This window comes from Chelon labrosus (genome assembly GCF_963514085.1).
Source record: "Chelon labrosus genome assembly, chromosome: 4".
Lineage (NCBI taxonomy): Eukaryota > Metazoa > Chordata > Actinopteri > Mugiliformes > Mugilidae > Chelon > Chelon labrosus.
Genome location: NC_140340.1, coordinates 18,930,655 through 18,957,364, shown reverse-complemented (window position 1 = coordinate 18,957,364; position 26,710 = coordinate 18,930,655). Strand labels below are relative to the sequence as shown.

Here is a 26,710-nt window from a genome sequence, read left to right as displayed (position 1 = left end):
TCATTATATTAAATCAACCCAATTTTCTGGTTTTCTTTGTTGGCCTAGATGTTTTTTGTTTTTTTTCATTGACAGCAGTGGACAAAATACTGTGCATGTTGAAATATATGAAACATTAATCACCTCGTGGTCCACCAGATTTATCCTGCAGACGCTTTTATGTATGCATTTATTTAGTCTGAAGTAGGAAAACTCTCTGGAACAGTGTCAGAAAAGGCTTCTCGCCCTAAAAAGTGTGCTATAAAACCATACCAGTACATTTACTCCAGTAGGTTTTGAATGGAGGGTTTTTGTTTTGTTTTTACTGATACTTTTACGTGTAACATTGTTGGCGCTTTTAAAAGCCACCGCTGGGCGTGACCTTGGTGAGATTGCGCAAAGAGCAGGAATGTGCAGGGCTGAGAAAAAAAAAAAAAAGAAAAAAAAAAGGGGGAGGTGTGCTGTGATCCAACGCGTTATCTTCCGCTGAGTTTCATGTCCTGGTAGGAGAAGCCTTCACAATTAAGCCGATACCTCCTCCTCTTCTTCCTCCTTCTCCTCCTCCTCCTCCTCCTCCTCCTTTCCTAGAGCCCCGCCTCGGGCCAGCTGCACACCTGGACGGCGGAGCAGAAGCAGCAGCAGCAGCAGCAGCAACAACAGGTGAAGGTGAAGGTGAGGAGTACCTCGGTGTGTCTTGTGTCAGCTGCGGCGTGTGGAGACGAAGCAGGGCGGGCGGAGGAGGTGGCGGCGACGCTCCGACTCTGAACAGTGAGTTTCTGAGATTTTAAAGCCTTGGGCGCAGGTTGAAACGCTCCGGTGTGCTTTTGGCCTTCACGCCGGGGCGGAAACGGATCAAAAGTTTTGTCTGTCCAGTGTTTGCTTCTCACTTTCGCCTTACGTTGTTTTAGATTTGGACAACGTGTCTCGCTTATCAGTGGCGACTTTTACGCGTTTACGGCGCGGAAAATGAACCAAGACGCGCAGCAGTGTTAAAAAAAACAAACAAAAAAACGCGTGAGAAAACAGCTGCTGCATACACACTCACAATTACTAACTGATTACTAACTACTAACTGACTTGTTTGGTGTCTTCGTGTTAATCTATACCAACCTTAACTTTATTTGAATGGTTTTTAACTAACGGTCTGGTTTTACAGACATAAAAAGGCAGCATGGGTGAGGCACCGGTCAGAGAAGATGGCACAGTGACCCGATCAGCAGAGGTATCTCCACAGAAGTGATTTTTACATCAACATTAGTGTCTTTTTGTCTGTGTTTTCTTTAAACGCACTATGTATCTTGGTCACTGGTAAAGTATGTGGGCTCATTTCCTGTGGATGACCGCTGTTTGGATGACCAGATTAAGCAACTGCACACACAGCTGAAGTCCCTCAAAGTGAGTCCTTAAATGTGTGGTTTCTTTTCTCATAACTGCGATGGTGATTTAATCAGCTAATACGGTGGTTTGTCTTTAAGCAGGCATGCAAGAAGAGGAGGCCGGTCTCCCTAAAATTCTCCATTAAAGGGGTGAAAATGTACGATGAGGATGAGACTGTAAGTGATTATATCTCTAATGGCAGACAAAGACGAGATGAGTTTCATTTAGCCTGGTTCGGTCACTCTGACGTCTCCTATGTCTTCCTCTATCCGTCCGCAGACTCTTCTCATGGCTCACGCTCTGCGTAGAGTCTCTCTGTCCACCGCCCGGCCCACCGACGCACAGTTTGCCTTCGTCTCCCATAATCCAGGCAGCACAGACACCCAGCTCTACTGCCATGTCTTTAAAGCAAGGCACGCCAGAGCGGTGAGGAATCTCCAGAGTCTAACCTTTTGCAAGTTGTATTACAAAATACCTCCGCCGTAGGTCATTCAGCTGGTTTTCTTTTGTCTGTGAAGAAGATTTCTGTGCTGTTCAACCTCGTGTAGGGTATGAGCACAGCTAGCACAGACTTGTTTTGAAACACTGGAGAAGTCTGGAGTTAATGACATGACCTCTGGCGCACAGCTGGAGGAAACATGTTAAAGATAAATAAAATTTGATTGACCAAAAGTTTACAATTTGTTCCAAAAATATTACTAAAACAATTTTCGCACAGTCGTTTCGCTTGATTCTGGAAATATCTGCAGGAACACCTCTCTTGGGAATAAACTGACTGGAGCTTTTGCTGATATTTACAGTGATGTCCTAGAGGGATCACAGTCCTTTCGGGGGTCTCACCTTACATCAAACTCAACCATCCCTAATCTTAAATAAATTAAAACCAGCCTTGCACATGGGTGCCAATTATTATCGGCCACCAGTTACGACTGATAACATTCAGTTACATTCATTCAAAGACGACTCATTCTAAGCTGCATCACGGACCTGCTAGGAATTTGGTTATCAAATAACAAATTAAGATTTTAAGAAAGTTTTAAAAATCTTTGGACAACTGAATAAGCCATAACATTAAATTACTCTGAAACTGAAAACCCCATTTTGACTTTCCGTTGTCTGCATCCACCCATTTTTCTCCTTAGGCCCAGTTCCTGAACCTGCTGCTGTGCCGCTGTTTCCAGCTGTATTATCTGGAAAAGCACCCAGAAGAGGCCCAGGACGACTCTGCTGGCTCAGCGCCTCGCCGCAACCCCTCTCTGCTTAACCACGGGTTCCCACTTAGCGTCAGCGCCCTGGTATCATTTAGAAGAGCTCCTTTTCGAGGGTTGTTGGCAGGCACAAAGGTTTGGACCTTTGTATCTTCTTCTTTTTCTTCTTCTTCTTCACTTCACTCCCAAATGCAGTAACCATTTGGGATTTAGACTCAAGCAGCAAGTTGGGAAAGTGCAGGGAAAACTTAAGGACCTGGTATTCATGTGGATGTTACTTAGACATGTACCACCCACCTAGACCAGACCAGGCACCCCCACCCCATAGCAATGACACTCCTTGATGGCAGCAGCCATACCCAGCAGGATGCAGCCTCACACGGACACACACACAGAATCGGTTTAGGAACAACTAAAATAAACATGAAGAACAGCACAAGGTGTTGACCTGGCCTCCAAATTTCCTAGATCCCAAACTGCTCAAGTATCTGTGGGATGATCCACAGAGGCCCCATTCGGTTGACCCTCAGAAAGTCCATGTCCATTCTCTGATGCGTCAGAACAGTTTTGGAGGATAATATTAGGAAGGCGGTCATAATGTTATACCTGATCGTGTATATTTGCATGACAAAGTCCGGTTTAAATTTCACTTTGACCAAATAAAAATCTGCAGAAATATATGTAAATTTTAACTCGGTTGTCCTCACAATAAAATAACTTGTCTAACTTTGACTGCCCTAAATTAAGGATTTAACTAAGCATCCTCATGTTTAAAGATCCTAAATGAATCAAGGCTACAGTGTCAACACCAGCACTAAGATGGCCTTTCTTTACCCGTCCTTCCACAGAAACATCAGAAGTCTTCCGACGACCTGCTCAGCAGCCAAGATGAAGTCTTCCCCACCTCTTCTCCATCCCTGGTGCGCAAGAAAGCCATGCGCACCAAAGTGCTGAGCTCCGGTGCTTACCGCTCCTTCACATTCACACCACTCAAACAGCGCAATGTTCAGGAGCGACTGTCACAAGGTGGGCCGAGTGTTCACAGAGCGCTATCAAGAGTCAAAGAATTGATTAGGTAAAGCAAACCCTCCAGTGTTAGGTGAAGGGCAGTAACTCACCGTTGGGGTGTCGGAGGGTGTTTTTTGTCATATGGATGACTTCACAAAGTGATGAATGTCTTGCCTCGCATGACTTGTAACACATTTTCTTATAATGTCTCACTCTTTAGTTTGTCCCGCTGATGTTCCTTTGAACATGTTGAAACATGAGCTTTGTTATTTTTAGGGGTTATTTCATCACCACCCTCCCTTCACTGAGTTGATATTACGTTGGATGCGTTCCCGCACAAACATGGCTGCTGGAATGACTCCGCCTTTTGGAACATTAACAAATTCACTGCGATTTCTCTTCTTGCATCCGAAACAGGAAAGGAACAAGACAAGATGCCAGCGAGGAGATCCCGGGCACCGAGCTTGGCCGAAACAGAAGAAGCTCTGGCTCAAGCGGTGTGGTGTTGGGCTGGTATCGCAACGTCAGTATATGGTACATCTGACACATATAGTCATCCCAAGGTTGCTCTTGTTGATAATACTTCGTTGGTTTTCTCTATGGTTTCACAGTGAAAGCAGCTATTCCCTGCTTGCAGATGACGTTCTTGGTTCGTACCTTCTGTGTCCACATCCCAAGAAACCCAAATGTGGTTCTCTCATCATTCGTTTCCCCTCTGGCCCGGTCACCCACCTCATAGAAAACACTCGTAAAGGGAAATTCCTGCTGGAGGTAATTATTTTGCTAAAGCAAATATAATGTTGATGAATGTTCAAGTGTCAATTGTTTGGATATGGTTCGTTTTAGTTTGTTAATTTGATGCTATAGAAACAGGATGTGACATAAGGGCGACAACCAGTTACCATGCCAACCGTTCCGTAAAGTGCCCTGTGGGACCATGAGAGTTGTGGAGAAAAAGAAAAAAAAAAGTACAGTGTATAATCCAACATTTCCTTGTAACTGGTGGAGGTAGAGCAGAGCGCAGTATTAATTAAACGAAAACGTGAGTGAGTCTGGAGGAAGAGTGGTCGGGTCATCGACTCCACTCTCGGACCGTACTGCCCAGACTCTGGCTCCAAAGCCACAAGATGGCGCTGCCCATATCCGCGGGAAAATAGCGTCAGTTTGGCCAATGCAAGGAAGCGGCAACATGTTGTCCATAATTATACAGTCTATGGTACAAGCCGGGAGACAAAGCCGACAGTAGCGCTGGTAAAGGATAAAGGCAGGGACAAAGAGGGACGTGAAAATTTGAGTAAGTGTTTTGTATACACCTTTGAGTGCAGCATGAGTCATTAACATTTGTAAGGATAGTTCATACTAAGCCATGAGCAGATGATGGGCTGTGGGCTTGTTGCTGTATGGTATAGAGAATTATTTGTTCGTATGCAGATGCAAAACATAGCTATAAATATTTCTCCCCAGTTACATATAAACTGTATATATAGTTTTTTTTGTCACTTAGGTATATCAGAGTGAATTCATCAAGCTTATTTCAAATATGGGCTGTACAACCGCATTAAATGTTCCCCTGTGGAGCATTTTAGGCATATTTTCTCTATGATTTAGTGTTGTGTTTACAGAGTGTGGGATCTGGGCAAGTCAAACATGCAGAAATATTGGGTGTGTGTACAAATATTCTAAAATATTTCAAGAATTTATAGTGACTTGCCGTGCAATAACCCCCAAACCGCACTGAGGCGACGTCTAAAATTCCACTAGTGTAATTAAACTCTTTTAGATGTTTGACTTCAAATGTTCATTCTGTATAACGTGTGATTTGATCTTTTTTTCTGTCTATCTTAGAAATGCAAGTCTGAGTTTAGCTCCCTAGCAGAGCTGATTGAACACTACACAGAAACCCAGAGCGAGCTGCAGTGTCCGCTGAGCTGTGCCCGAGTGAACCACTGCTATGAGTGGGAGGAAAGTACCAGCATACAGCTGCCTGTAAAGCTGCATAAAAGCCTGGACAAAACCAAAACAAAAAGTACCCTCAGAAAGCAATGGGTGTAAACTCTGGACACTAGAGCATGATGACTGCCAACCTAAGAAGATGCAAAATAAGTCACTCTTTATTTCTGTTGCACACTTGAAATAATTTACTTTTAAATCACTTGGTGCGGTGGGGAGGCTTCACAAACTGTAATGCACCTATGAATAGTGTTGGCACTTAATGTATATAGTATAAGTCAATTAATCAGAGGATACTTATTTCTCAAAGATGTAATATTTTGTACTGGCTGATTTTTATTTCAAGATAATTTTAAAAATATATATATTTATATGTGCCTGTAAGGCATCAGAGTAGTTTCAGTTTTAATAGTGTTTTAGACCTGAAATTAAAACCTGAATCTATGGAGTTGAACTGATCACTCGGATTGTTGCACCTGATGGCAAAGCCGACATTTTTTTCTTTTTTGTTTTGTAAAGATATTATGCAACTTTTTTCCTTATATTTTAATGTTGCTTGCACATCACTCTGTATGTTTTAGACGTTTATGCAGTGATTTTTTTCACGATGACGCCTAGTGCTTCTCTTATCTTGCCAATATCAGTGTATTACTGTAACTATTGTGAGCACTTTGAGCAGGAAAAAGGTACGCTGTGCTCCGAATCTATGTTTTAATGTTCGTTTGCAGTTACCCATGGTTATGATTGTTTCTTGTACAGCTGACTATAACTAAAGCCACTTTTTCTAATCTCTAAAATGGTGTCCAGATTTTTAAGTAGAACATGGTACAAATCAATTGTAGTAATGTCCTGGGACTTTGGTAATCATCGAGCCTTTTCCATACTCGGCCAACATACCAATTTTCAAATATTTCACCCATTTATTTATTTATTTTTTTAAATGGGCTCCTATCATTTTGGTCCACATACGTCTGAAAGGTTGGTTTTCCATCATTTATGAATTCAGATATCAACACATCACCTGCAACCTTATTGGGGTTGATATGTAGCACGTCTGTTTAACATGTTATTCGTGTAGTGGACAGTTTGTGTACAGTGGCTGATTTTGCGATCTAGCATTCAGATTAAATATGTACTGACAAACAGCATTTTATTCCATCGTAAATACTGTAATGCTGCAAACCACAAATAGGCTAGGATAATTGTCAGTAAGTCAGTGTTTGTGTTGGTTTTTTTTTGTTGTTGTTGGCCATAGTAAATGCCAGATTAGAATGAACACATCCTATCATTATTCCTGGCAATTTGAGTAAAGCAGTCAAAAATTGAAAGATGTTGATTTCATGTGGCTAAGATAACATGGAAAAGGGAAGAAGAGTTTTTTTTTTTTAACTTGGTGAGTTTATTTTTTTTACAAGTATAATTCAAGTATCCAGTCCAATCCAAGTATAAAATTGTTACCAATTAAAATTACTCCATCATCTTTAGAGTTGGGGCTTGATTTTTGTGGCTCTGTAGGTGGTCATTCCACAATCATAATCTGGAAATTGTTTTTTTTTTTCTGTTTCAGTTTTACTTAGATGTTAGAACGATTTGTTTTGTTACCACCTTCAATTCAAAACACGACTGTGTAGTAATACCTTATATAAAGATATAATTAAAGACATAAAACATTAAACACACTCACCGCCTCCTCTCCAAAATGGCCGCCGCTCTGTTACCGTTTCATCCCCCTCAACGGTTGTTTACAGTTGCTAAGCAACTTCAAAACGCCGTGGGCAACGGAGCAGAATGGCCGAGGATCTGAAACGCTAACTGACGAGGTTGGTCCGCAACGTGTCTGGGTATATTTCCGCTTCCACTCGGCTCCTTGTCGTTTGTCAGTGGACTTAAATCGAAATGTGGACTGTTAGTTAACTCTTGTTAGCCGTTAGTTGTCAAGAAGTTGTCATTTGATTGTCCAGGTTAGCTACTGAGCCTGCTAGTGTGCTCTGTAGGTGTGTATCTATAAACCAGAACAGGTTATCTTCAGTTTAAAAAGGCATTTATCTGTAACACAAGAGAATAGGTGAGGACTGAATGTGAAGACATGGGTTCGGAGTCGGTGAAGGTGGTGGTCAGGTGTAGGCCCCTGAATGACAGGGAGAAGGCTCTCAGCTCCAAGATGGTGCTGACCATGGACTTGCAGCGCTGCCAGTGCTTCATAGAAAAGCCTGGTGCGGCAGATGAGCCACCAAAACAGTTCACCTTTGATGGGACCTACTACGTTGATCAAACAACTGAGCAGATGTACAATGAGATTGCCTATCCTTTGGTTGAGGTAAGGAACAGATTTCTTTGATTTCATTTCCAGTCTTCAGAGCCAAGCTTTACAAAAGTAGCACGCTGGTCACTGGACACCCTCAGTCCAACATCAGTATCCTATGTCTAATTGCAAATGACTGTAAGTGACTGACAGCAGTATGTTAAGTAAATAATGAGGTCTGCAAAGTTCAGGACGGTGCGGATCCTTTAATGAAGCTTCGTGCAAAATGTCTTGTATTTACAGGGCGTCACTGAAGGATACAATGGCACAATTTTTGCCTATGGACAAACTGGAAGTGGCAAGTCTTTCACCATGCAAGGGGTGTCCGAACCCATAGCCCAGAAAGGCGTCATCCCACGGGCCTTTGAACACATCTTTGAAAGCATTCAGGTATGAAACTGCAACACATTCATGTTGTAAATCCGTAAATATGTAACAGAAAGTCCAAAAGTCCCCATTCCAGTTTGTAGAAATAACATTTTCTGCAGGAGCCATGTGCAGGTATGCACTGTGTGATGGTTACAGCTTTTTGTCCAGGCTTGTCTAAACTTGGTTGTCTCAGAGAGAATAATTATGCATTTTATGTTTGTGTGCAAGCTAGTGTGCAGAAAATACAAAGTTTCTGGTGAGGGCCTCTTACTTGGAGATATACAATGAAGAAATCAGAGACCTTTTGGGAAGTGACACCAAACAGAGATTGGAGGTGAGTCTCTGTTGTTCCAATAAACAAATGAGCCCATACTGTGTAACAGTAGAAGCCAAAGGGATTATTGTCCTTTGGTAAGAACGATAATTATAAACCCTGCTTCTTTAACTCTTCCCTGACTGCACAGAGTGCTGATGTTTTGTGCACATTACTGTACATGTTGCTATGGTGAATTTAAATCTTAGGCGTTACATGATTCCTTAAAGGTCAAGTTATTTGAACAGGGTGACAGATGTTGATTGTGCTTTTTCTGTGCTTGATGAATGCCTAGCTCAAAGAGCACCCAGAGCGTGGGGTGTATGTACGGGACCTCTCCATGCACACTGTGCACAGTGTGGGGGAGTGCGAGAGAATCATAGAGCAAGGCTGGAGGAACCGTGCAGTGGGCTACACACTGATGAACAAGGACTCCTCCCGCTCCCACTCCATCTTCACTATTCACTTGGAGATCTGCAACACCGGTGAGCAAACATACAGGTATACGATGCTTTAAACGCAATGTCTCTTTAATTTGCACGAAAGGCTTTCAAACACATAAACCTCTGCTTGTCAGATTAGTCTGATTTTTTTTTTCTCATGATGCCACCAGCAGTTCACCATTGATGAGCTTTTGTTCTCTACATTTCTATTGTCTCACCCAATTCTCAGATGCGGCCGGGCAGGACCATTTGCGTGCAGGAAAACTCAACCTTGTGGACTTGGCAGGAAGTGAGCGTCAGTCCAAAACGGGTGCTACTGGCGAGCGACTCCGCGAGGCCACAAAGATCAACCTCTCCCTCTCAGCCCTGGGCAATGTCATCTCTGCCCTGGTGGATGGACGATCTAAATACATCCCCTATAGGGACTCCAAGCTGACCAGGCTGCTTCAGGACTCTTTAGGAGGAAACACGCGCACCTTGATGATCGCCTGCCTCTCACCTGCAGACAACAACTATGAGGAAAGCCTGAGCACTCTGCGGTATGCAAACAGAGCCAAGAGCATCCAGAACAGGCCTCGTATCAATGAGGACCCCAAGGATGCTCTGCTACGAGAGTATCAGGAGGAGATCAAGAAGTTGCGGGCTCTCATCTCAGGCCAGCTGGGCACTGCTGACCTTTCTTGTAAGTCATAACATCTGTGACTAGCTTTTAGATATCAGAAAAACAACATGTTTAGATGTTGCTATCTATAAGGAGATAGAGAAAATATCTTATTTTATTTGGTTGTCTGCTGACTCTTTTACTCTCTTTTGTTTTTTTAAAAAACAGTTTTGTCTTTTTTCTTACAGCTCTGCTGGCTGATCGGTCTGCTGAAGTGTCCCATGCTGTTCCTTCAAGGCCACAACCGAGCACCACTGAAGCCAAGAAGGAAGGGATTAAAGAGGTGAACTCAGACCATTCCCACACCACTATATCACTTCACATCTATGCACACTTTGTAGAAGAAGTGGCTGATTTATGGTCTGTATTCTGCTCTCTCCACAGGACTATGAGGAGAGGCTGGCCAAGTTGCAGGCTGACTACAATGCTGAGCAAGAATCCAAGGCAAAGCTGCAGGAGGACATTGCTGCTCTGCGCTCCTCCTATGAATCAAAGCTGACCAATCTGGAGAAGGCCCGAGCCAGCAGAGGGAGCTCTGTCCCTAAGAATGGTAACAGAAACTCGGCCTCAATAAGGAACCCTGTTGGAAAAATCCCCTCACTGTCTAATCAAAACTGAACTTTGACAAGATTGTTGCATATGTTTTATTGTGTTGCTTTTCGACATCAGTGAGCTCCAGTTGCATGACACAGGTTGCTGAAGAGGAACTCTGCCACAACACTGATCCCATGTGCCACAGTACAACTGCAGAAACATCCTTGACTAAGGTACTGTCCACCACCATGTCCGCCAATCACTCAAAGCATGTCATATTGCTGAAATGAGGCTTGAAAAGCACAACTGTGGATCCAACTTATTAGATGTTATTCCTTTATGCTGGTGAGCCAGCCTGCTTTACCTTGTGCAACAGCAGCAGCTGTCCCAAAAGCTCCGGATGGAAATGGGGTCAAAGAGTCAACTGATGTCACTGCAGCAGAGCCTCTGGACCAGAAACATGTACTGGAAAGGTTTGTGGGTTAAACTGTGTCTGTGCATGACATATTGTTGACGACATTCTTTTTTGTCAATACATGATAGATATTTCATACTTACATCAATCATTACAGATGGAATACATGATCAGTTTATAGCTCATATAGTATTAATAGATATACTGTAGTTTCATTATGACATGATGGTAATAATACTTACTCCATCCATGTCTTCCCAGACTACAGCAGTTGGAACAGGTGTTGGTAGGAGGTGAACAGGCCCGGAACAAAGAGTTGCAACAGAGACACCGGCAGAGGAAGAACCTGGCTGACCAGAGGAAAGTTCAGCTTATCCATGCTCTGTCAGAGAACAGCGAAGACAGTGAAAGTGTGCTGTTAAATGTCTACAATTCCATCCAGGAAGAAGTTCATGCCAAAAACCAGATGCTGGCCAAAGCCCAGGGCAAGGTGAGTGACAGTGACAGTAGATGTAATGATTTCTGTCTTAACTAAAAAGAGTTCATCCAGAATGAAATTCTTCAAACTTTTTGTGCTGAATCATATGCTCTGTCATCTGACAGTATAACCACATTTACATCAACAGCTGAAAGCAGCCAAACTGGAGATCCGTGACCTTCAGGCGGAGTTTGAGGTGGAGAGGAATGACTACCTGGCGACCATCCGCCGGCTGGAGAGGGAAGGCCAGCTGCTGCACAGCCTTCTGGAGCGTATGGTGCCCCTGGTGCGGCGTGACTGCAACTACAGCAACCTGGACCGCTTGAAAAAAGAATCTGTCTGGGACGAGGACAGCTCTACCTGGAGGCTGCCAGATGTGACAGTTCAGAAAACAACTTTGCCTTCAGGTGGGACATACGCGTTATGATAGAGGAATACAGAAAGTATCAGAATGAACTCCTGCACATGTATTCCAGATTCATTTCTGTAAATGTTCTTTCTTTCTTGTAGCAGTGGCTCCAAAACCTTCAGTTTACAGAGGCTCGGGTCCCGAGACTGGAGATTCATTTATGGTGTGTTTTTATGTGTTTGTGCACGTTTGTGTCTTTTACTTGAAGTACACACACTGAAACACTGACTGGTGCTTACCGCTGTGCATTACAGCAGGTGGAAGAAGACCGGTACAAGGAAATGCTGAACCGAAGTGATAGTGAGAACATTGCCAGCAGCTACTTCAAGTCTAAAAGAGCCACCCAGCTGCTGGGTGGTGACGCTACCAAGGGACACGGTAAGATAAGGAACTGCAGGCTTATAATAGGATGTACACGTGAACAGTTTTGTTAATTAGCTCTATTGCCGAATGCCTCTTTATTCTCAGTGCAGGAAATTTGCAGGTTGACGTTATTTTGTTGTCTTTTTTTAGTTTATGAATTGTCTGTTCTGTTGCTGTTGGGGGAGAACAGTTATTAGCAAATAATTAGTACCAGGCTAAACGACTTTAGTCATATATGACTGGAGATTTAACAAGTTATCTAAAAACGTAATTTAATTTGTCAGAATAAAAAACTTAGAAGCTACAAGTGACATGACTTTCTGCAGCAGCCGCGGTGCCGCTCTCCCTTGTGTTTTGGTCTAATTCATCTGACTGGTTTCTTCTCCTGCAGCCACCCATTCTCCTCCCCTGAGTAACGTGCCAGCCCACCTCTCTGTGAGCGGTTCCAACATGAACCCGTCTGTCAGCTCAGAGTCCGTCATGCTTCGTCCTTTCCGTCTGGAGTCGCTGGGTGTCCCACTCTCCAATGGTAAGGTGAAGCGCAAAAAAAGCAAACCTCACATTCATAATGATGGGATTTGAACGGACCGTGGATTCTCATCACACTGAGAGTGTGTAATAAATCATCAAATGCTGAATCTTTGGTAGCTACCACTAAATCTAAATGTACCCAGGAGTCAGCTCTTTTGGACCCCAGTCATGTGTTTTCAGTCACATCATGAATGTTAATTTTTAACTAAATGCTACCTACAGTATGCAATCATCCTTGTATTTTTTCACTGTACAGTTTTATTTGTGCTTTATGCCTGTCCAGATTATGTAATATTGATCTTACTGTATTTTACTGTGGGTAATGTTCTGTACCCAAGATTACACACTGCTGCTAAATTAGTAATAATAAATTAAATCACCTGCTTTATTACTAATTTCATTTAACTTTCAGAAAGTTTAGTCTTAACGGTAGTCTGAACTACAGACTATTTTAGTCTGAATGGTAGTAAGAAATAAGATCTCAGACAACCCATTACTTTGTAGTGTCACAACAACTGGGTGAGGAGGGCTGTTGTTAAGGCACCAGTGTTGACGGGTAGTGTTACACATGACCTCTGGGGTCAGTACTGTAGATGTTGGTGTGAGCTTACTTGGGCCTAATAAAGATAAAAAAAAACATGGGACAAATGCAAATAAAGTCTCATAACCTGATTTGGATGCAATATAAAAAAAGATAACCCATACCAGTTTTAAGAATTACATAATTAAAAAGTCTAGTTTGGTTTCAGTACTACTAAAAACTCTACAGAAACTGTAGTATTTGTATTTGTTTCTTTACTGGTAATTGCAATCCTTTCTATAGGTCACTTTGCTGTGTGAGTGTCATGTGTCTCATTTTGGCCGTGGCCTGATTTCATCATCCATTGTTTAATATTACTTTACTGGCAGAGACCCGTGTCAGTTTCGAAATATGACACCATTTATTTGCCCATGCACAGACATACTAGACACAGACACTCTTCAGAGATAACATTACAGAAGGAATCCGTTAATTGTCTCTGGCAATAATTAACAGCGCATTAATCCAAAGGTGCCGAGACTTGGTACACAAGAAATGCCTGGCCATTAAAATAAGGCAGTGGAAGAAATTAGAAGTTTTACACGCGAGGGATACACAGAGAAAAAGTAGAATGTAAAGCACTGGTCTGCTAAGTTCTCACGGAAGTACGGCTCAAGATAATCGGATAATGGAAGAACAGCTGAGCAGGCATTCTCATCATCTGAGTGGCCTGTAAGGGGAGTAGTAAGACTGGTAGTTATTCTGTAACAGGAGAGCTGAATGAAGCACACTGTACAGGTTCATGGAAATGAAAGTTTCAGTCAAAGGGTCTGTGTCTGACTTGATTAACATAAGCTAACTCAGTCTACACAAAGCATCAAAAGTACACAAATTTCAGAAATCAGGCTGCATAAAATATTTTATTTTCATTTTTTATTTCATTGACAGTAATGGAAGCAGGTAGAAATAATTATTCTTCATTTAAAAAATCTCCAGTTTTTAGAGAATGAAGGCAGTTACATGGACACATTTTAAGACCATGCAACGCATGCATACAGTAAAAAAAAAAAAAAAAATGTAGTAGAAAGGAACAGATAAGCAAATGATACAAGGTATTAAAATCATGTGGTGGAGAGCTACTGCTGTTCATAAAACACTAAAAAATATCACCCCAAAATCACTTTCAAACCTCTGTTTTCACATAATTGAAAATCTGCATGAATTGATCTGATTCTCTGAGCCTTTGTTCTAAGAAATTGACTCAATAATTCACTTACAGGCACATCAGTGATCCTGGAACAATCAGTAACATACACATTCGGCTGATTTGGGCTCACCCTTATTCACTCTCATCGTCATTTATCAGATCATGACTAGCTGACATTCATTACAGCAAGCATGATAAGAGATTTTGATTCGATTGTTGTATATCATCAACAGTTCCTCAACAGCTTGAAATGCATTAGATGTATTTTCAGTTACTTTAGAAATCTGGCCCAAAAAAATTGCTTTGGATGAAAAACTGGCATTAAGCAAGTGAGTATATGATCTACATTATAAGTGCTGGTATTGCCCTTTAAATCATTCCTCTTCTTCATCCTCATCTGCTACTTTGGTTTGCCAAAAGTGCCAAGTGCCAAATTCCCACTTAATGCTCTAACTCTCTTTAAGCTGATGAACTCTCACTGAGCACTGCATTTACGCAGGTAGACTTCTGCTGTTTACTGGCTTCAATCTTTGAGCAGTCCAAGCTTTCTGAGGGCTGATTTTCGATCACCTCCCATCCCAGGCACCACCATTGCAGTATATCCAACTGAGTTGGAGGGTTTGTGGTTTACAGGCTGGGCTGTGGTGCTGGTTTTCACTGGTTTGGCTGATGTGGTGGGCTGCGGTTGAGGGCAGTTCCCTCTGCTTTTGTGGTTGTGGAGGGCAGCAGGGCACTCCAGACCAGCTGTCGTTAAGCCATTGGATTGTGCGTGATGTGATGCGGATACAGGCTGCTGGTCACATCTGGAGTAGTGATGGAAACTTGCACTGCTCTGCAGAGCCCTGTTCTTGGGCTCTGCGGACACTTTGGAGCAACAAAACGATGGACTTCTTGATGTGTTAGAGTGAGGTGGGCCTCTTGTAAATCTGTTGGCTGTTGGGTCCAAAGAGGAGTGAGATTTGGGGTGAGACGGCGCAGCTACCTCCTCATTTTCTGACGCTTCATCTTTCAGGAGGCCCAGCTTCTGCAAAGCTTCCAGTCTCACCACCTTGGAATCAGTTGCATGCTTAACACTGTATGAAGAGTCTGAGATTATAGAGACTTCTTTTTGTGTTTTTACAGATATGTTGGGAGGAAACGTTTTGGGTTTTCCTGCCTTAACTGGAGGGCCTATTTTAGACTTTGAGTGAGAGCTGTCAGATTTTGGTGGATTTCCAAAGTTTGAGTCTTCCTTTGGTGCTGGAAGGCTCTTGTCCAAGTCTATGGTGTGATCAATTGTGGGACATAAAGGGGTCTTCTTTGCGGAGGCATTCTTTCGCAAATGAGCGAGTGCCTCATAGGACAGAGGCCCTCTAGATAAAGGACCCTCAGGTGTCCTAACTGAGTAGTCCCTGGGCTTTGTGGAAGGAGGTTTCACAACATTAACTTCTATAGGTATGGGAGAAGGAGCAGGTTTCTGGTTGTGTTTGTGACCAGGTTTGTTGTTGTTGTCAACAACAAGAGGTGTAGGAATCGGGTAGCTCTGCGTGAGTTTGGCATCAACATTCCCCTTGATGGGTTCCTTGAAAGAATGTTTCTGTGAACCTGAAAGACAAATAAGGACGTACATGTTTTTCCGAGAAAAACACCAGTCTTTTGTATTTCACTGACTAATCTGTGCCTAGAACTTGACTCACTGTTTTGCTTGCTTTTGCTCATGGTGGCTGACAAGTCTGCCACTTTTTTAGAAAGACTGTCATAAGCAGCCAGTAGGTCAGGTTCATCACTGGACAGTTCACTGTCCTCATCAGTATCCAAAGACTCAATAGTCTCCTCCAAAAACATGAGGCAGGCCTTCTCCTCAGCAGTCAGGTGCTCTAGACTATCATCACTCTGAAATTCAAAAAGGACAACCAGATATCCCCAAAGTGACACCCTCAGAAGTGACATAAAACAATATCAGATGCTTCCCTTGGATTTCATGTTCTAGCTCTATTACTCGTTCAACTTGCTTTGGATACTGAGTTTTAGTACAACTGTGTAGATTCTTACATTCAAGAGGGTAAACTCAGTTACTTACAAAACCAGAATTGGCGCTGACAACACTGTCACAGCTGCCAGCACTATCCATGCCATTCATCGTTTCCAATCCAGTGCCTGGCCAGGTATCACTTTTGGGCATCTTAGCGTCCTACTTATCCAAGGTTAGTGGCACAAACTATTGTTGCACTCTGTGAAAGAGAATAAAGGGAGAGTTGAATTACAATTTATGATGTCCCCCTTGGTAGAGTAGAGTGGACATTCATTCATAGTGAGAGTCTGCTAACTGGAACATAAGTTGTTTTTCATATTTTTGCCTAGTTGTACGTATGATTCATGGCCTTGTGGGCCATTTTTTTACATGTACACAATGTGTCAGTTTCTAAACATTGTTGGTGGTTATAGTTAATACAGGATGTTTTCTTATGGCTCCTCTGTAGACATTTGTGGTTGAAATGGTAAGAAAAATTTGGAGTAGATTTGAGATTTTATTTTAGACGGCAATCAGTACAGCAAGTGCCAACCTTCAATACAATCAAAAGTCCTAATTGCACTCATCAACAGCACACTAAAATTCTTCATGGCCCAGCATGAAGTCTGAGACACTGTTGAAATGAAACTGCAAAGAAATTTAGATCCTGAAATAAATAAATAAACAAATGACAGCAGAGAGTGTAGACACTGATCAACAATACAAGGCTTGAAGAAAAGCAGGCCGCACATTTGACTCAAACAAATGTGCGCAGATATTGAGAGATAAATAATAACCAATCTGCAGGTGATAACTTGCTCTCACACTAAATAAAATGTAAATGCATGTAAAGATAACACAGAACTACATCATGTGTAAAGTAGAATATTAAAAAGTCTTGAAATGAGATTTAAGTTGTTAAATAACAACTCAATAACTACGGATGAACAGCTTTTAAAGGCTTGGTAGAAACAGATCCCTAGTAAAATGTTTTTGCTTGTCTGCTTTTAGAAACCCTTTGAAATAAAATGCACCTAACACTTGAGTATCGATTACAGCAGAACAGCAATCAATTTAATGCAAAACAACAAAAAAAAAAACGCATAAATACTTAAACAGCGTCCACATTTGTTTAGTGTTTTCTAGGCCTTATATGTAGGCTCTTAGAAGCAAAACTTTTGTCAAGGCTTTGGAAAAACTCATGCTCGGAAAATGTGTTAACATGCAAAAAACAAAACATTAAACCTGCTTAACTTTAACTGTATTGTACTGTATCTACTTAAGAAGTGTATTATTGTACAAAATCCCTCAAAAAAAAATACTATGTAGACGAAAGGTTAAAACTACTTCTGTGTTCCTTCTCAAGATGCACATTAGTAGGATCTAGTGTATTTTCTACACAGATCTGCGTACTGATCATCTCATCGACCGTATAGCCACAGAATGGCGGGTTATAATGTCTGACAGATATCTAACTAGTCCTCTTACTGCATGTGACTTGGATTACAGCACACATGCCACTCCTAATCTTCCTTTCCCGGATCAGTTTCAGAGGGAGTAGAGGGCTGCAGCAATGATCTCCTGAAAGCCATATGATATCCAGTTCGACCATGCTGTCTCACTGTAGCAGTATTAGGAATAATTTGGGATGTTTGTTGAATGTTTTACCACACTAATGTAGGTAATTGACTTTAAATATAAGGAAAATAACATCTTTGGATAAAAGTATACCCCTAACGTAGCGTTACACTGTAAATGTGGTTTAGCTGCCATTTGAGGCCAGAATAAACTAACTTTATGTTCTAGTTCTACTGAAATTTAAGAAAGAGAGCAAGAATTTTAGTATAAAGGAACCCCTGTCTGATCTTGACAAAGTTTCGACACCTGAGAAGCAAGAGTTGCCAGACAGGCCAAAGGAGGCACAAAAGCACTGCTGTTTCCTGTTCATACTCTGCCGTGTCATCCCACCCCTGTGAAGGTTTAAAGTCCCATATTGCCTGGGCCAGTGTGTAACTGTCCCCATCTGTCCTGCCACATGCAGGTCAGGATATGAGACAGAACAGTGGGAACTCGGTGATAATGTTTATTGTGATTTGACCTGACGCAATCTGTGCTGATATGTAAGCAGCAGCTGCCGTGACTTCAAGGAAACAGAAAAGAATACTGACCAAGTACGTTAGACTTACCAGTAGATTTGTGTTGATCACTTTTGTCTCCCCCTTTTAGTTTATTCTATATTCTATTTTGGGTTTGGGTTTTTCCATACCAAGACAAAACCTCAGACTAATAAAACTCACATTAATCTCTAACTCCTGCTGGTTGATTCTAGTAAAAAGTGTTATCTTTATTCGGTTCCACAAACCAAGACAGTAGCAAAAAATAATAATAATGACCTTAGCTATCACAAAACTGGAGACATTGAAGCAATAAATTCAACTGTCAAATTCCTTGGAACATTTATCTCTGTTTTCATTATGGCCATAAAAGAGCAGCTGGCCAACCTTTTTATTACCTTTAATGCGACCATTGAAAGCAGATTATGTAACATGTGAAATCATCACTGTTCTCTTTCTCAAGCTAATTTTTAAACCTTGAACCCTTTTGAATCCTCAGGGACTTTTTTTTTTGTAATAAGGATTATCTAACCCATATACAAATACAAATACAAATACACCGTGTAATATATAATACAAAATACAAGAGAGCCACCGGATAAGCTGAAATGTATACAAAAGGTTTTTTTCTTTTGTCTGTTCAAACAAGTGGTAAACTGGCACAGAAAAGCAATAGGCTGAATAAACGCTGTAACCATAACGACTAAAATCGACATAAATTACAGTTTGACACTAAACACAAATACTCTATCATGTGGCAACAGAAAGTATTATTATTATTATTTAAAAAAAAAAACATATGGTAAATTTAAATTAGCACACCTGATATCATGCAGGCTACATGATATCCAGGTGTATCTTATCTTAATTAAAAATAACTTGCTAATAGTTTCTAAAGAGTAGAAACAATGCTGATATGACGTTAAAGCAGTATAGCTGTAGTTTCTTTGCGATAAATAGCATTAGTCTTCCACACACCTGTCTGGGTCTCCGTGCTGTGTCACCCACTCATCATCTGCTCCCTGTGCAACTGAAGAGGCAGGGGAGCGCGCGGCTCTGAGACACCTGAGCGAAGGACTTTGTGCACTAAGCTTTCAGCCAATCAGGGAGCAGCTTTCTCCTTTAAGACAAGGAGTCACTGAAGCGACTGTAATCTGTGTCAAACCCTCTCTGTCAACTGTGGTGTGCTGTCGGGCCCAAATTATCCATAGACTAAAACTCATTTTAAATACTCCATAGTGAGTAATTACTCCATATCAGTACCTGCAGTCTTTCAAGACAAGTACATCTATCTATAAATTAGTATTAGACAACAGATGTTGGCTAAAAAGATAAGTGATATTCTAAAGTAAATTGTTTTTACTGGTGATTTAGCTGTGTCCCAGACTTTTTGAGGCTGTGGTAACAAAATGAAGTAAAATTATGAACAAAAAAAGGCACCGCTATCTGCAGCTTTTTGCAGAGCTTCAGCTTCAAATTGTGTTGATTCAGCTAGAGATAGCAGGTTAGCAGGTAGCTATAAAAACCTAGTTGTAACTCTTGGGAGTGAATCTAAAAGTAGCTATAAAGGCCCAGTCGTAAATGTTGGGAGTTTCGTGTTTAGGGCGGCCTCACACTGATGGTTTTATCACCAGTATATTTAATAAGGAAAAAAGCTGATCCTTTTAGAAAGTATAGGGCTACATGTTATTCTCTTGTACATACGTTTATCATATTTTAGTTACTTTCCTTGGTAACTTAGCCGTGTCCCACATAAGATTTTAACTGTAGTAACATTTATTAAATAAAAGACACTGCATTATTGTCCCAGACTGGAATGCAATGTTGTTTGGACAACTGAAATAAATAAATAAATAGATAGGAATACAGATAAAGCAAATCTTTGATATTGTGAAAGTATTACCTGGAATGAATCAGTTACCAGATCTTCTTAATGACTTGTACAATGAATCCAGAACTGTTTGCTACACATAAATCAGTTTAATTGGTGTGTTAGCACATGCATCAATACTTCTTGTTAGGTTAAGCAGAGTTTTTAGTCACAGGAGGTGGAAAAGGACCGGATTGACCAGTTAGTGTCCCACTCAGCCTGTACAGAAACCTGAAACTGACTCACCGGCACGGGAGGCAGCCATGGTTTTTCACCTCAGACATCTTTAAACTGAAGGCATTAAAAATGCTTTTTACAAAGAAAATGTGCAAATGCAACACACAGTTAAATATATCATCATCACCCCTGGACAAACTATGTATGTTACTCGTATATTTTTTGTGGCGTGTTTGTAGCTGCTGCAGTTGGTCAGTGAGTGAACAGGGCTTAAATCCGATTAAGATGTTCCTTAAAATAACATGTACATAGATAGCTTAATCTCTCATAGTATGGCACAGGATCAGTGGTTTTGTTTTTTCTAACTGGGGTTAATTTCCAGTGGCTTTCATCTATAAAGATTTAACGTTAATTAAAAAAAACAAAGACAGCAGCAAAGCATTATCGTCTGATTTTTGTCTATAAAATGACACGCACACAAAACTGTTGGCTGTAACTTTTAATTGTGACACAACACTGAAAAAATCAAGTAAATCCAGTTATTCTGTAGTGCTTTGTGTGCAACATTCATCGTTATTGTTAGTCATGGAAACTCTGTAAATACAAAATACAACAAAGCCATTTCATAGTTTTCACCTTTTATGCAAGCGGATTAATCCATAATTAACCACAGTTAAAAATCAAGTAAACTAGCTAAAGTAAAACATGGGGGGGAGGGTCATAATTCACATATTATGTATATTTTTGACTTTTATTTATTCCCACCACCATCTGAGTCTGAACCAAGTCTTCCATTGTCAAACTGTTTTTGGCAACAACTTAGGACGAACGATATCATCATCAAAAACCTGTGAAACTGAAATACTGTTTTATCGACGTAATGTGAGGCCACGAAGGAATGGGCTTCAGGAAAAACATTAAAGACCAGAGTTGTTGTCATCGTGGCCCTCTCCAATTAAACATTTCTGACCTGATACTTAACAAGAACAAGTGCGCGCCTCGTCCTTGCAGGCAGTGTGTGCATCAGCATAAAGATGACACCTGACGTTAGCTTGAAATGTGAGAACATACTCCAGTTGTGCAAAACATACAGTGGAACAGAGTGTATTAAACCAAAAATGTACACAATTCAAACTCAGAGTCACAAATATTAAAAAGGTAAATGTGTGTGTGATGTGGATTAGCAAAAGACCCTGAACAGTAAATGCATCAAGTGAGCAGAATTGATCGCGTACACTCATTTCAGGTTTCGAGTCGATACACTCCACCTCCTAGCCTTGATTTGTTACGATCAAACAGCTCATCGTGCTTTTAAAAAAATATGCAGCAATTCAAACTAAATGCATCTTTAAAGACATACAGCGTGTTCTTACAGCACATTTGAATCTTGCACACTAGAATTAAAAACTGGCGCTCCTGAAAATCTGTCATACCCATGACAATTTAAAACGAGCTCATCAGTGAATGCAACATAACACAAAAAAAAAATAAAAATGAAGAAGAAGAAAAGTCCACATATGTAATTAGGCTAATTCTGGCCCATGATTTGCTATAGGATACTGTACTTTAAGATGCATAACCTCAGTCTCATTGGCCACTGCTCAATAAATTCAGAAGGATGTCACAGATGGCACACCTGGATATAGATAAACTCAGCTCAGCCTCACCACAGGCCACGTGTACTGGACAATTCAGACATCTACAGTTAATCAAGTGATCCCAGTACAAAGAGAACTTCTGACATCTCTCCACAAGGGAAATAATAATAAACAAAAAAAAACATGCTACATAACCAACATGATGAATAACAGTCAGACTTTGTGTGCTGCGATTAAGACAACAGTGAATGGGATCACGTCACAGTGCAAATAATTCTTAGTGGTTGTTTTGGAGCCATATACAGGGTTTTATCATATATTTAGTCAATCATAGGTAAGAAGTGGCAATTTGGTGCATTTGCTAACAGACGGCACATCAGCCACCTTTTGGTTTATTCTATAAAACCCAGCGAGATCAAAACAAACCCTAAGAATTGTTTGCATATTTTACTTGATCCGGTTTAACAGATTTGTAACCATCCTTAACCAGATTAACACAATGTTTCAATGACATCGGAGCACTGCAGTAGCGTTTCTGAATTTGAGGACTGACAGCAGTTAAAAAGTAATACTGACCAGGTTATAGGCTGAACACAGTGTCTGCAGACTCTCTAAAGATGTCACTGGATAATGTGAGGTAGAGGATCACACAAGCAGACAGACCAACAAAGTTTGCCAGACGTGGGGCACGGGGTTGGTGGTGGTTGTATTTGTGAAAGGGACAAAAAAGACAACTTTTACACTTCACCAAAATTGGTGTGGCCCGTCTCCTTGGCGTGCTCACGAGCCTCCTTTTGTCCCACCAGGCCCAACTGGCACACCATGCAGCGCAATGCGAAGCGGTTAACGTCCGTGAACTGCCGCTTGCGGCGAGCCTCGTCTGCTAGCTCGAGCGCCAGGGCCAGGATTACGTCGTCTGTGGTAGAGAAGATAGTCTGGGGAGGGGCGTCGGAGGCAGGGATCTCTTTCTGCAGCGGGTCATAGTGGATGCCGTCATAGATGAGCAGCACACGTTTGTGGTATCCGGCGTCCTCCCCAAATCGGTCTACTCGGACAGTTTGAGTGTCCACCACACAGATCTCACACTGGTAAAACTTGGACAGGATGGACACCTCGATGGCTCCTCCCCAGGTGTCGTCACGTCGTATCCAGGCGCAGTACTCCTCGTTGGTTTTTCCCAGCACTGCTTCGGAGTAAGCTGCAGGGTCACTCGAAACTATCTGGGCAATGAGACCTCGCATCTCAGGGGCACACGCTGGGTCATACACGCCACCCTCCACCACATAATAAACACTGGTGAAGAGGCAGGAGTTGTCAGCTGGGACCACTCGGCGCGCCAGCACAGGTGAGGCTTCCAGGCGTGGTGCTTTAGTCACAACGGGATGATCCTGAGGCTTTGGCTTGTTTTTTTCCTCCTCAACGATGAGTGTGTCTCCTGTGGAGGATGACACACCAATGACACAACACTGTTCATCCTGGTAAGACTTCAGTTTGGGAAGGGAAGAAGAGAAATATTACCATGTTTAAAGCTTTTAAACTCTTAACTCATCTTTTTGCTTACATCTGAAGAGTTTATCTAAATGTAAACAAGATGTGTTTACATGAGATGGGTTAAACATCCACTCAATCATTGAAAGGTTTACCAAGACATTTTCATTTTTGACATTCCCAACCTCTACAAAATACTATCACAAAGGAGGTGAGCTGAACTTCATTTGGCAAAAAAACTAACCAAAAAAAACATCCACAACAACATACCTGATTTGATGGGGTAGTCCTTGAGGTGAGCGTCTCCATTTCGAAGATCAAGGCTTGAAGGTGGGTAACCAACCATAATTTTCTGCACATCACAGGGGATACCAGTCAGCTCCTCCACCTTGGTCTTCAGCTCCTGCACACATGACTGATGAGTCAAGCCCTGCATTATGTGGCTCCCATTTTTGGTTTTACAGCGAAGCCGCAACATCCTGCCTGCAAATAAAACAAAACAAACAAAAAAAAAAAACACACATACAATATCAAATCTGCAAGTATGAGTTAAAAAACACAAGACAAGACATGAAAGTGCTATGAAATGTGTATATCAGTTCATAAATTACTATGAAATCTTAACTGAAGTACATCACATCTTGTGAATGTGCACAAACTGTTTGAGGTTTGGAGAGCAGCGAATCAGACTTATGATGGTGAATTTCTTTTTTTTAAAATGGTCGACAGCTGTTGTGCCCCAGGATGCCAGAATAGTGGGGACAAGCAAACGGGAAATCGTTTTATAGGATTCCCAAAGATCCCGCAACTCGGCAGATGTGGATTACTGCAATAAAATGCACAAGAAGCAGGGAGGAGAAAACTAAGCGGTGGGATCCCTCAAGAAACGGATTCGGCTTGTGTGGCGATCACTTCATATCAGGTACAGAATCCAGCGTTTTCCAAGTGTAATGTCTTGTTTCTTTAGCATGTTTTCAACACGATGTCCAACAGATTTCTTTTCATAAAGTGAAGTTCGGCTAATATTTATAACGTGGATTACAAAGGGGTGTTGCTGATTCACCACTAAAACTACTCACAATGAGAAATAAATTTGGGATTAAACAGTTACTTTTGTAACTTTTGCATCCATTTTTACCCCTTGAGGCTCTTGTATGGTTTCAGTGACTCCCTGAAGTCGGAGGAAGGAAAGTTAATGAGGTAGTTATGTATACATCCGGATACTGCAAGGTCTTGAACATTGTCCGCGCCGGCTGTTTAATGCTCGAAAAAAAGCACCTAGGGCATGATAAGGGTCCATGATATATAATCTGTCGAGTTTTGCTTTGTACTGGTCAGTTTCTATCTGTTTAAAGTGCGCAGTAAACTCTGGCGGCCTGAGTTTTCCTGCAAATATGCCACGTAACGCCCGGAGCTCTATGGAATAATTCTGGAAAGATCAAGGCTCCAGCAACCCCAGCAGAATATGGAACAACTTTATTAGGCCGACACCTGTGGCCTTCATCGGTGTCATCGAGAAACGCGTGGCGTATACAGTACACTTACCAAACGTATACAGTACACTTATCAGCCACTGCATTAAAACCACTGACAGGAGAAGTAAATAACATTGATCATCTTTTGACAACACAATGTTCTGTTGGAGGACTTTTGGACCTGGCATTCATGCGTATGTTACTTAGACAAGCAAATTCCAATAGATCTCAAGCTGATCAAGTATCCGTGGGATGCACTGGAACACACCTGATGAAGGCCACAACCCATGCGCTGGTCTAATAAAACAGAAGTCACGGGAGGCACATTGATTAATGGTTAATCCAACGGAGCAAATATTGCAGATGTATTTTGTTTATTTCTCGCAACCATTTTAAAACATTAAAGTACTTTAACAGAGGTTACAAAATGTCAGACAATGGTTACTTTAACCTCATTTTCAAAGGGGTGAGTCTGATTGGCTGCTGAGTTCAAATGTAAACATTTAATTCATCAGTGAGAAAAAAAGTATAAATGAGAAAAAAGTGATTTCTGTGCAAATGGGCCTGGGGAGAGAACGCCTGCTACTATTTTTTTACAGTAATTGTTTCAATAATCAATTATGTCAGCCTCTAAAATTATCTTATTATCTTTTGCAGCTTGTACTAAACTGGGACAGTTTTCCAGTTTCCAGTTAATGTCTGCTAAAATCAATAGTTGATTAACAGATGAACCTATAATAATAACAACCAATGTAGGACATGGTCAAGCTGCCCCTCCACACATGGTCCTTTATAAGGACTTATGGCTGCTGAAGGAACATGCATTCAAACACCAACGGTTAGCTTTGTGACCCAAATATATTCTAATATTTTATGATCACAAACTGAAACATGATCATCTAATCGTTAACGAATTTGATGACATACGTAATAATCGAAAAGCGTTTTTTTTCCCTCGCTCCTTTTGTAGTGGTTATTTAACGTAAACTAAGTCAGCTCGACAGTTTGCCGCTGCTTTACCATGTACTCTAGCATGAAGTTACATTAGCTTGGAGCAGCTAACGGTATATGCTAGACAATGCTACACAGTCAATGGTATCAAACTGTGGGATACCATACATTGTGCTAGTTGTTTTTACCGTAATGTCGCTATCTGAATAGACTTGACACAACAATTGAACTGCTGACGAATAGCAGCAAATGAAACATCTGACAGCGACATTGCTTTGTTTTGGTTTCTTTGTTCTCGCAACAGTGAGTTGCGTTTCAAAAAACCACCACGCGTGTCCAATAGAACCATCACGGAAATAATAATGGAATACGAAACAAACTTTGATCTCAAAGACAAATTTACGATAGCTAACCGTAATCATGTATCATCTGCTAACGTTAGCATGCTAACCTGCCCATTAACTTGACGTTAACTGCCCATTTCTAAAAACGTTTCGCATACGTTTAACCTTTGATAAAGTATGCTACTTGTCAAAAGACAAATATTTACACGACAGGGTACAATATGGGGTACGACAGTGAGTTAATTTATTTTATTTTCTTACCTGCCGTTGACTGCAGCCCTGCCTGCCTCAAACAATAAACATCCAGTAAGAGAGACGATGTATAGAACGTCACGGCACGTGTTTTTGACGTCATTACGCACTTAAATAAACCACGGCTTGTACATTCAGCCAATGGCTGGGGTCAATGGGCTTGTACCGTAACTACCCTAATAGACATAAATCTGTGCCGTAACGTGACAATGACATTTACACTTATGCCAAAAAACATTTTATTAGACAAATTATGTAAGTACCAACTGTAGTCATTCAATTTTTTTTTAATCACCAAGACTCTATTTTGTAACACACTATTAATGTAATGATAAAAGATGTAGCCTATAACTGCTCAACCCTGCTTCTTTTAGATTTACATAA

General features: G+C 41.3%; 4 protein-coding genes across 7 annotated transcripts; 2 read left to right on the top strand and 2 right to left on the bottom strand.

The window, feature by feature from the left end:
- The first annotated feature begins 584 nt into the window (after positions 1–584).
- sh2d5 (SH2 domain containing 5) lies at positions 585–7,020 on the top strand. 4 transcript variants are annotated; one of them, XM_084542287.1, is made up of 10 exons: positions 585–651; positions 1,136–1,201; positions 1,294–1,374; positions 1,455–1,532; positions 1,636–1,782; positions 2,499–2,699; positions 3,413–3,590; positions 3,990–4,095; positions 4,184–4,343; positions 5,418–7,020. In XM_084542287.1, the coding sequence occupies exons 2-10, from the start codon at positions 1,151–1,153 to the stop codon at positions 5,622–5,624; spliced, it is 1,209 nt and encodes a 402-aa protein (XP_084398413.1). In that variant the 5' UTR covers positions 585–651; positions 1,136–1,150; the 3' UTR covers positions 5,625–7,020. The 4 variants fall into 4 exon arrangements, with proteins under 4 accessions (XP_084398413.1, XP_084398412.1, XP_084398414.1 ...); XM_084542286.1 differs by having other exon boundaries at positions 608–747; positions 5,418–7,019; XM_084542288.1 differs by having other exon boundaries at positions 608–747; positions 1,458–1,532; positions 5,418–7,018.
- Positions 7,021–7,187: 167 nt separating this feature from the next.
- kif17 (kinesin family member 17) lies at positions 7,188–12,952 on the top strand. Its single transcript, XM_084543619.1, has 14 exons — positions 7,188–7,839; positions 8,068–8,214; positions 8,426–8,527; positions 8,802–8,991; positions 9,179–9,631; positions 9,799–9,893; positions 9,995–10,160; positions 10,280–10,377; positions 10,499–10,617; positions 10,821–11,049; positions 11,186–11,444; positions 11,548–11,609; positions 11,701–11,824; positions 12,201–12,952. Exons 1-14 carry the CDS (start codon positions 7,609–7,611, stop codon positions 12,389–12,391), a joined length of 2,466 nt encoding a protein of 821 aa, XP_084399745.1. The 5' UTR covers positions 7,188–7,608; the 3' UTR covers positions 12,392–12,952.
- Positions 12,953–13,969: 1,017 nt separating this feature from the next.
- Positions 13,970–16,452, bottom strand: LOC311486687 (uncharacterized protein). The gene is made up of 3 exons (XM_084542642.1): positions 16,127–16,452; positions 15,744–15,939; positions 13,970–15,651 (listed from the first exon to the last, which is right to left on the bottom strand). The coding sequence occupies exons 1-3, from the start codon at positions 16,226–16,228 to the stop codon at positions 14,591–14,593; spliced, it is 1,359 nt and encodes a 452-aa protein (XP_084398768.1). The 5' UTR covers positions 16,229–16,452; the 3' UTR covers positions 13,970–14,590.
- A 4,250-nt stretch (positions 16,453–20,702) lies between these two features.
- Positions 20,703–26,636, bottom strand: yod1 (YOD1 deubiquitinase). The gene is made up of 3 exons (XM_084543000.1): positions 26,336–26,636; positions 23,575–23,787; positions 20,703–23,251 (listed from the first exon to the last, which is right to left on the bottom strand). Exons 1-3 carry the CDS (start codon positions 26,427–26,429, stop codon positions 22,554–22,556), a joined length of 1,005 nt encoding a protein of 334 aa, XP_084399126.1. The 5' UTR covers positions 26,430–26,636; the 3' UTR covers positions 20,703–22,553.
- Positions 26,637–26,710: the final 74 nt, after the last annotated feature.

Excerpts from the sequence above, each read along its gene's own strand:
- sh2d5 (XM_084542287.1), top strand. The coding sequence starts at position 1,151 with ATGGGTGAGGCACCGGTCAGAGAAGATGGCACAGTGACCCGATCAGCA. Across the intron at positions 1,202-1,293 it reads CAGTGACCCGATCAGCAGAG|TATGTGGGCTCATTTCCTGT; the intron begins GTATCTCCACAG and ends TCACTGGTAAAG. Across the intron at positions 3,591-3,989 it reads TCAGGAGCGACTGTCACAAG|GAAAGGAACAAGACAAGATG; the intron begins GTGGGCCGAGTG and ends CATCCGAAACAG.
- kif17 (XM_084543619.1), top strand. The coding sequence starts at position 7,609 with ATGGGTTCGGAGTCGGTGAAGGTGGTGGTCAGGTGTAGGCCCCTGAAT. Across the intron at positions 10,378-10,498 it reads CAGAAACATCCTTGACTAAG|CCTGCTTTACCTTGTGCAAC; the intron begins GTACTGTCCACC and ends CTGGTGAGCCAG. Across the intron at positions 10,618-10,820 it reads CAGAAACATGTACTGGAAAG|ACTACAGCAGTTGGAACAGG; the intron begins GTTTGTGGGTTA and ends ATGTCTTCCCAG.
- LOC311486687 (XM_084542642.1), bottom strand. The coding sequence starts at position 16,228 with ATGCCCAAAAGTGATACCTGGCCAGGCACTGGATTGGAAACGATGAAT. Across the intron at positions 15,940-16,126 it reads TCAGCGCCAATTCTGGTTTT|AGTGATGATAGTCTAGAGCA; the intron begins GTAAGTAACTGA and ends TTTGAATTTCAG. Across the intron at positions 15,652-15,743 it reads GAGCAAAAGCAAGCAAAACA|GTTCACAGAAACATTCTTTC; the intron begins GTGAGTCAAGTT and ends TTTGTCTTTCAG.
- yod1 (XM_084543000.1), bottom strand. The coding sequence starts at position 26,429 with ATGACGTCAAAAACACGTGCCGTGACGTTCTATACATCGTCTCTCTTA. Across the intron at positions 23,788-26,335 it reads AGGGCTGCAGTCAACGGCAG|GCAGGATGTTGCGGCTTCGC; the intron begins GTAAGAAAATAA and ends TTTTATTTGCAG. Across the intron at positions 23,252-23,574 it reads GGACTACCCCATCAAATCAG|GAGACACACTCATCGTTGAG; the intron begins GTATGTTGTTGT and ends CATCCTCCACAG.